The 10,218-nt window shown below is 33.5% G+C and overlaps 1 protein-coding gene across 1 annotated transcript; it reads left to right on the forward strand.

The window, feature by feature from the left end:
• The first annotated feature begins 7,437 nt into the window (after positions 1-7,437).
• Positions 7,438-9,985, forward strand: LOC131609731 (acyl carrier protein 1, mitochondrial-like). Its single transcript, XM_058881521.1, has 2 exons — positions 7,438-7,695; positions 9,608-9,985. The coding sequence occupies exons 1-2, from the start codon at positions 7,513-7,515 to the stop codon at positions 9,782-9,784; spliced, it is 360 nt and encodes a 119-aa protein (XP_058737504.1). The 5' UTR covers positions 7,438-7,512; the 3' UTR covers positions 9,785-9,985.
• Positions 9,986-10,218: the final 233 nt, after the last annotated feature.

The following is a 10,218-nucleotide window of genomic DNA, read 5'->3' on the forward strand; positions in this document are numbered from 1 at the left end:
ATATTAACTAACTACTCACAGAGAATCAATATTAGCACAACATCATTGGCATGGAAATATATATTTCTCAACATACATATTCAAGACAAAACACAATTACGGACAAATCCTCAAAATACCGTAATTTACCGACAAACCGAAAAATTGATCCAACTTTAAATATATTCCAATCAATTAAACTCATTGCAATTAATTTAACTATTAATTAAATCAACTAATTAATAATTACACTTCATTAATTTCAATTCAATTCTATTTCTATTACATTTCCACTTCTTAGTATTCTATTGCTCAAGACCATTTTTATTGAAAAGAATATCGGGCTAGCTTTCTAACGCCTTGAACGGAGACTCAAACGGAGTTACGGTTTAAAATATATGAATTGTTAAAGTTCCAATGAAAAGCAAACACCGACATTATACACTAACAACTCTAAACATGTCAGAATTACTCGAAACAACAAAAGTATGACTCTTAATAATTCAAAACAACTCTAACAACTTTATTGTCAACTCTAACAACTCTATTGACAACTTTAATAACTCTATTGACAACTCTATTAAATTGTTAAAATTTATTTATAAAGAATATTTAAATAAGACACAATTTCGGTCGATTCGTGAAAATCACAATTTCAACAAAATAACATCACCACGTTAATCTACTAATTAAACTTAGCTACCACGTAAATTTTCATTAAATTCCGGACAACTAATTATACCGCTTAATTCGGCTATTCGGTCAAACGGGAATGTTTATATTTCGTTTTGTTTTCTAACTTGTATTCAATAAAAAAAAACGTTAGTAACTCACTATATGAAACCACTATTCCATTCTTCATTCTTTTAATTGCCATTTAAATATATATATTTCATTCATGTATACTATGTATTACAACCACACACATAATATCACATATACCACACACATAAATGATTTGTATAGTAGCCAATGAATAAATGCAACATGATAAGTATTACAACCACACACATAATATACATATACATATTAAATGGGATCTATGAACTACAAAGGGAGGTTACCGTACGGCACCTCTTTCTCCTCCACAATCAATACTACCGTCAATAGCTATGGCAGCATGAACAACATGTTTTGCTTCATGTTTAAATGGCACATATGGTAGCTATTATTTGGTTGCCACCTCAATTAATAAAACAATATAGGGGTTTCACTTGTTGCTGTTCAGGAAACTAGCATTAGACTATTTACAATGGTTTTCAAATTCAACACCCTATTTTTTCACTTTTTATACTCCACATCATCTTCTCTCTCTTCCACCTAATAATTCAACACACATTCAACTTTTACTCACTACAATAGTTTTGTTTAATAAAATTCAACACCCTACCCCACTACTTTTATTTCATATTCTTATTTTCTTTTATATTTTTGTTTTATGATTATATATTAAAATTAATTATATATTAATATTATTATCAATTGAAATTATGAAAAATTATGAAAAATTATGAAAAAAGTGGAATTTTTTGGTGTGTCCAAATCAAATGAAGCAAGTCTCTATTTATAGACAAAAAAAAAATGATGAATTTTGGTGAAAATAAAAATAAATAAAAAATTTATTTACTATAAAATAAATGACATTAAATAATTATCATGAAATAAAAATATAAACACTCACAACAACCAATAATAATTTGCCAAAAATATTATGTGGCCCCACTAATTTCTCATTCAACATGTTGAATGTTTTCAACACTAAATAATCCACATCACTTTCAACATATGATTCAACACACCATTGTACCAATTCAACTATTGAAAAAAAAATTCAACACCTCCATTGTAAATAGTCTTATCAGCCCAATGAATAACTAACAAGGAAATAATGAAAGGAAATAGGATACTTTTCTTTATAGTCCAAAAGACTACTGTGCAGGTTCTATCAACATATGCAAAGGGGTTCACGTTTCCCTAGGCCAATAGCTAGCAACATGAATGTATTCTATCCATAGGTGAGGGTGTGGTTCACGTTTTTGGCCTTTAGTTGTACAAACATCATCAGCCAAGTAACATAATTAAAAGAAAACAATGGAAGGAACAGGGCATGTACCGAATATATATATATATATATATATATATATATATATATATATATATATATATATATATATATATATATATATATATATATATATTATGTTCACCAAGTAGTACCACACATGGCTGCCACTTTTTATTGTTTGAAAAGAAGATAAGCTAATAGGAACCGACACTTTTCATTGGTTCAGAATTAATAACAATCGCAGCTTTCCGCCGTCACCCATTAATAACACATTTCCATTCACTTTCATTCTTTTCTTTTTTTTTTTTAAGAAAAACTTATGAATACACAGTATTCATTTCCAGCACTACTCTTTGGTTTCAATTTCTAATTTCTCTACAGGTTCTAATACTCTAAACAGAATTTAAGCACATATTTCATAAGATTCCACTATAAACAATTATAAATATGTTAATCTACCAATTACCCCATTATACTAGCCCACAATGATTAGGGATTCCCCCCCTTACCTCTTGATTTTTCCTTCAAAACCCTAGCTTTTTTTCTTCTTGTTCCTCTCCTCCACTTCTATTTCTTCAAAACCAGCAAAATGAACTAATGATTCTCCCACTCCTCATTTCCTCTCTTTCTATCTTTATTTATTATATTGGGCTTTAAAAGTAAATAACACCTCCTAATTGCTTATAACTCCAACAAATAGGCCCAATTGATAAAAAAAGAGTAGTTCAAATAAATAATTATGTTCCAACAAATAATATTATCACCCTTAATATTATTTTCCGATTAATCCAATTAAATCCTACTTTATCTCAAATAAATAAAATCCAATAATAATATTATTTCTCTACATACTCCACTTTATTAATTCTTCGATTAACCGAATAAATTCCAACTTCACTTAATAATCCGAACACGTTTCTCAATAACACCGACGATCCAATTAATTATCAAACTTCGTCCAAATTAAGTAAATAAATCCTTATTTAATTTAATTAGCCAAATAATAAAATTCGGGCTGTTACATCCATCACCAAAATGATTTATGAATGAATGCACACATATAACATACTTATAACATCACCGATCCGATGCACTGCACCGTCTCAACAAAACTCACCATTATTATCACCGATAAAGTATGCACATGTCTTAGCATCATTCAAATCATATCACACATATTTATATCAAACATATCATTCAATCATGATAATAATCACAACAATTCCATCACTGTATCAACACATTGTTACGTTCAAGGGTATACGCACACAATGCTACATCTCATCCACTTAATTAAATCAAGATTTAAAATAAAATCGGGCCACTGCCTATCTCACCATATTATCACATAAAGCACTTACCTAGCTTCGCAACACTCAAAACGGCACATAAATCGGACACACTGATCAAAAGATATGAATTTTAGAAAATAAATATTTTTCCAAAAAGCTACAGCGTAACCGGTTACCGTAACGGGTTACCAGACCCAAAACACAATTTTTAGAAATTCACGTACAACGTAACCGGTTACCGTAATAGATTACGAGCTCGAAAACACAGATTTTTGAAAATAACACTTAGTTTAATCGGTTACCGTAACCGATTACACCCCCTCTGTAACAGAAAACGAGTTTGACAGCAACTCAGCCCATTCTAAATGTCTCCAAATCGTACCAATATGAATCTAATCACACCAAAACGATTACTACCTCGGAATAGTACCCAATTACACATTTTAACATACTTCTAACATGTTTTAACATCAATTAACAACATACATATTCATCATACTCCAATTTCATCAAAATCACACAAAAGTTATGAATTTACTCAAAACCTAACAATCCATCCAACATATATCAATCGAATCAAAAGATAACCTAATCAATCTTACTACCCTTGAACACATAAGAGAGATTAACCAGAAGAGTCCCCCCTTACCTTTGATCGGAGTTCTTGAAAGCTTTCTTCCTCTTCTTCTCTTCTGCTCTTTACGTGTTCAGCTTCTCCCAATTGGTCTTTTGGTTCTATTTTCCAAAATTCCTTGTTTTATGAACAATAGAGAATAAGTTTAGTAAAAGGCCCAACATATAGCGCCCCCTTTTTACTAAACACGACACTTGGTCCATTAACATTCTTTCACAATCTTCCAATAATCTAATTTAATTAATTAATTCCAAATAATTAATTTAAATTCTAATTAAATTAATTTATGAAATTATGGGGTATTACACCGAGAATACTTTAGCTCTTAATGCTGCTCAAGAAAAAAGTTGAAGAAAAATAAATAGAAAAATTCAAAGTCGATGTTCACTTTGCAACCAACAATGACTGATACAATTTTCCCAAGAATTATGGGATCCAAGACTACTAAAGAATAGTGGAACACGTTGCAGGAGGAGTTTCGAGGAAGCGACAAGGTACGTGTCGTTAAGCTTCAACCTTTAAGAAGAGATTTTGTGTTATTGAAGATGAAGGGGTTTGAGACAATTAAAGATTATTATTCTAAAGCTAAGGAAATAATTAATGAAATGAGAGCTTTAGGGAAGGATATTTTTTTACAAGAAAATTGTTGAGAAAATTCTAATTAATATCCCCCGAAGTTTGACCCAATTGTGACAACTATCGAGGAAACCAAAGATCTGACCACTCCATTAGTGACATAACTAGTGGACTCTCTTGAAGTATATGAGCAAAGAATATCTAGGCATAAAGAAGATACACTTGAGAATACCTTCTAGTAAATTCAATTTCCAGCCCCAAAATCTAGAAAATGGAGGAAAAAATTATGGAGAGAAATTTCCTCAAGAACAAAAATAGGCATCAAGCTAATATAGTAGAGGAGCACGATCAAGAACAATGTACATTTTATGCCATTCATTCAAGACTCAATCAGAGAAAAAGGAGGAAGCTAGTACTTGGATAGTGTCTGCAGCAATCATACGGCCAATGATTAGAGTATTTTCAAAAGTATTGACGAGTCCGTCAAAGTCAAAGTTTGACTGGAAAATGGTAGCGTTGTATATCAAAAGGCAAAGGCACTGTCATGGTGGAGAAAAGTAAAGGTACACGATTCACTAGATACATTGCTTAAGATGTTGCCTAGAAGTCCAAAGGAATGAGAATGGTATTGACTAAAATTGTCAAGGTACTCAATCTCTTTTCCAATCTCTTTTACTCTGTGCTTAGTATTGCTAAAGCTTTGCACCCCACTTGTTTTGAAAAATGGTTTTGTATTGTTAAAGCTCAACCTTCTAAATCAACTATTGGTTTTGTATTGTTAAAGTTCAACTAACTTCTTTTATTTAACCTTTTGCCTTGTATTGTTAAAGATTGACACCTTTTAAAAACTTGTTAAGTATTGTTAAAGCTTAACATTTTAAAAATCCGTTGAGTATTGTTAAAGCTCAACACCCAAAAAGATTTTTCCACTTGGCCTTTTATTTTCCTTTTGCACTTAAGGGATATGTAGGCCTAAGATGCAATGTCTTATCAAACTCACTTTTAAAACCTCCTTTTCTCATCCTCCCACTCTATTTAAACAAAACGACAAAAACAATTTTATAACAATAATGACAATAAAAAGGTTCCTACGGGGTACCGTAGATGTGAGGGGTGCTTAAAACCTTCCCCTTGTATAACAAACCCCGTACCCAAATCTATGATAAGTTTATTAGTTTTGATTTTAAAAACTTTTGTGGGTTTTATTTCGCTCTTTCTCCCATTTCCTTTGGAAACAATAAAGTGTGGTGGTGACTCTGTTAAAATATCTTAGCTAAGTCAATCAATGGCTTTTGTCTCATAAATTTCACCGCTACACTATCATTAACATGAGAATCCCATCCAATATCAAAGAGGAATCATTTCTACCCGTAGGAGAAATATGAATGTTGGATCCTCAAAAAGGAATCCTTGTCGTCCTTAGAGGAAATATGAATGTTGCATCCTTAAAAGATGAAGCCTTGCCTACCTTAGAGGCAATATGAATGTTGGAACCTCAAAGAGGAATCCTTGTCGCCCTTAGAGGCAATATGAATGTTGGATTCTCAAAGAGGAATTTTGTCACCCGTAGAGGTCCTATAAAAGTTGGATCCTCAAAGAAGAAGCCTTACCACCCTTATAGGAAATATGACTGTTGGATACAAAACGAGGAATCCTTGTCGCTCTTAAAGGTAATATGAATGTCCGATCTTCAAATAGGAATCTTTGCCACCCCTAGAGGCAATGCGATTGTTGGGCCTTAATTAAAGGATTCTCGCCTAAAGAAACTCTAACAAGGCTTGAGGGACTCACCCTAACAAGGACTATATTGAGTCCATACGACATGAAAGACAAACGTCACAGAAGTTATCACAAAAGAATCAACATAAGATGAAAATACAAATAACAAATAAAAGGTACACATGCCTAAAGCATACAATGTCACAATATTTAAGGGACTCACCCTTTGAAGCAACACTAGAGGGACTCGCCCTCTGAAGCAATGCTTGAGGGACTTGTCTGCGAGAAATGACCCATGAATTAGAGAAGTTTTCCTTTAAGAAGTCTCGCCCGAGGAACTCAACTATCAAAGTCTTGCATAAGGGTCTCGACTATCAAAGTCCCGCTTAAGGGACTCGACTATCAAAGTTTCTCCCACAAGTAAATTACCTTCTGCTTGGGATTAAATCATTTTGCCTTTTCTAAGACCTCCTATTTGAGAGACTGTGTACCAGGATGATTTTGTTAGTCATAAGAAAATATAATCCAAAGGGAAAGAAGGTATATCAAACATAATTGCGCTAAGAGAGCACAAGGATAACACCATAGGCCGCCTGAAGTTGAGTCGTTGCCTGCCCACTATTTGCAATATTCCTTCCATTTTGGGATTGAGTTTGCATGTATCTCATCTACTTATTAAAACATCGGGAGTGACGTGTCCTTGTGCACTAATGGGATATAAAGGTTATTCAATGGAGGAAACCGCGTTCCTCATGATTATAGGAGAAAAACAATTTCCCTACATCCCATGTTTACGGGGGAATATAGATAATAACCACTCTTTGGAATCTAAAGTTAGGACTAAGGACTTTCTATAAATACCTCAACCTTAAAATTAAGGGGGATCAAATCATTTTCACAAAAACCACATATACGAAGCTTCTCATCATTCTACATAAATTAACTCTAAACGCCATCAACAACCCTAAACATCATAACATCATAGACAACTCTTCAATTATAGAACGGGTTGCCTTCATTGTAGTATTTTTTTTACCAAATATACTTTATTATAAAAAAAATAAAAATAAAATACTTATTTAAAAAAAAAAAGTAGGAACTGGCCCATTAGGCTATGAAATACCAATAAAATAGGAGGGTGCAACTAGTATTTTTAGCACCTCAAACCCTTTTTTCTATCGTGTTTGTGACAAGTTCCTCTAACACAGTCGTTTGCTAAGAGAGAGAGAGATCGAAAGAGAAGAAAAATGGCACTGAGAGCAGCCATACTCCGCCATGTTCGCGTACCACTCCAAGCTACTCCCAAATTGCAACCATGGAATGGTTCCTTTCGCTCCATGTCTTCACACGACGATCATATCACCAAAGAAGAAGTCGTCGATCGAGTACTCTCTGTCGTCAAAGATTTCCCCAAAGTCGATCCTTCCAAGGTCTCTTCTTTCTCTTTTCCCCCTTCATTTTTAGTCTTGATTACTGCAAGATTGAAAAATGCTGAGAAATTGGCATTCCCAATTGTTATTTTGTTGATTTCCCCAAAGTTTGGAGCTTTACATCAATAACCATCTGGGTAATTTTTGTGAAAAATTAGTACTAGTTAACCTAACCCTAATCTTTATTCCGCTGGCCCATTCAAAAGGGTTTTCCCCAAAATTTGAAATTTTAACTTGTCTGGATTGTGTTTGTAATGTTAAGGAGTGTGAGAGATATGGAAATGTGTATCCCAAATTGTTTTTCTGTTTATTTACAGTTAAAATGGTTTCACAAAATTTGACAAATCATTAGCCCATCTTGGGAGTATTTGTTTGTTAGGTTGTTATCTTAATTTGTGCTAAACATGGAAAATGGGGGTTTCCAACCCGTTATTAAGTTGATTTATCCAAACAGGTTTCCCCAAACGTTGTAGATTTATCTCACTAACTATCTGGGCAGTGTCTGTTTGGTCATGTCTGGAATTGTTTGAAGATTTAATGAGAGATCTTAGAATATGTGTGGGTTGGGCGGCCCAACTTGGGCCTAACTCATCACTACAAAACTAGCTTGTAAGTGGTGACTCAGGAGGTTCCTTTCTACGTGGCATTTTGGTGTGTAGTTGAAAGGGATATTAGTAATGCCTAATTTCTGATAATTTCAATAATATCCTTCAAATTCCTCTCTCATGAATGTTTATCCATAACACAATCCTGGGAAAAATGTGGAAACTGGAAAAAGCCAAACAATTTAAAAATCTCTCATTGTTATTAAAGGTTCCAGGCTTGACCTGGTAAGTAGTCAGGGACTGGAAGACAGTTCCCTTCTATGCCGTGCCGTCACTTTAGACAGAAGGTGTGTGTGTGGTGTCTAACTCAACATTGTACATGTGATTATATTGAATTACTTTCATCTTCTCTAATTATTGTCTGTGTCTGTGTCGTTAGTTCCTTCATAGGTCCCCTTGCTTATACTCGTCTCTTCTTCCTCTTTTTTCTTGGCTTGTTTTTATCCCTGTGAAACCCTCACCCATTTCCTAGACTCGCTGGGTTAAAAAATATATGTAGTTTTGTTGGTTAATCTTTCAAAGCTCAAAGTCATATATTGAATGGGATCAGGATGACCATTCATTACCTTATTCACTCTCCTCTCTACTTGGGCATGAAGTTCTGACTTCAAACTCTCCTGTACTATGCATAAGGAGGAGGCTGATACTGATAATGCTGTTTGTGTTGAAGCTTTCTACCTTTTTCCTTTTTTGAGGGAGGCAGCTGTGTGTGCAACCTTTTTCTAACATTTGTGTTGTTAAATCCTATCAAAAGCTCTTGTTGTTCCAACATCATTGACTGTAAATGGGTCAAGTTTTAACGATTACTAGGCTTTGCAAAATTGATAGCAACACTTGATTTTCAGCGTTAAATGGAGAAGTCAGAGGTTTAATCTTCTATACAGGCATTGTTCCTAAAGTAATATTTGAACTTATTTAGACTTTTAATATTCCATATGTTAATTTGAGTTCAAAGAGCACTGGTATACATATAATATTTGTTCAGAGTAGAAGGTTTCATCATAGTTTTAACAAAGTTAAACCAGAATATGTAGTATGTTACATTTCAAGTTTCAACTTAGATATTTAGAGTCTGTTTGGTTTCATCATTTTTTCTCCCTCTTAGATTATTATTTTCATTGTGCATTCTATATATCTAGACACTTGAACTTTCTTACTATTGTATTCAAATATTCTTCTGAATGATGCTGCTAACATCATTTTTAAGTTTATTTTTTCAACATTCTATATTTGGTCTTGCTGCTTTGTTGTAAATTATAAGCAGTGCAAATAACATGTAAATATTTTTGGGCTTAATGGTTTGTCAGGTGACTCCAGAAGTGCATTTTCAGAAGGATTTGGGTTTGGACAGCTTAGACACCGTGGAAATCGTAATGGCACTTGAAGAAGAGTTCAAGCTGGAAATCCCAGACAAGGAAGCTGATAAAATTGACTCTTTACCGCTTGCTATTGAGTACATTTCTAACCACCCCATGTCTAGTTAAGTGAATCAAAGTGTCATTTTCAAATTCGGATTGCAACCTTTACCTTCCCCTTCTTTGACTGGATGATTCTAGAATTTGGTATTTCTTGTTATCTTTGCCTTTACACTTTCAAATTTTGAAGTGAAGGGGTAGGTTGTTGAAAATAATATGAATTGTTCTGAAAGGAGTTTGTTTGTGAAGAACAAATACTGGTTTTTTGAAGTGTTATAAATTCAACTGTGGTCTTTTGATTTATTTTTATTGTGACTGAGAAACAATACGGATGGAACTGTCGAGAGGCCTAAAACTCGGACAAAAATATTTGATTCTGTTTTTAACATTGCCCTTTTCTCCTTGCATAATAAACCATTATTGTTTACAAGTTTTTCGTTAAATAATATTTGAACTATTCCGTTGTCTTCTATGCTCTTCACCAAGGTCAAAAGCAACCTGTC

The sequence above is a fragment of the Vicia villosa genome, linkage group LG6 (assembly GCF_029867415.1).
Source record: "Vicia villosa cultivar HV-30 ecotype Madison, WI linkage group LG6, Vvil1.0, whole genome shotgun sequence".
Classification (NCBI taxonomy): domain Eukaryota; kingdom Viridiplantae; phylum Streptophyta; class Magnoliopsida; order Fabales; family Fabaceae; genus Vicia; species Vicia villosa.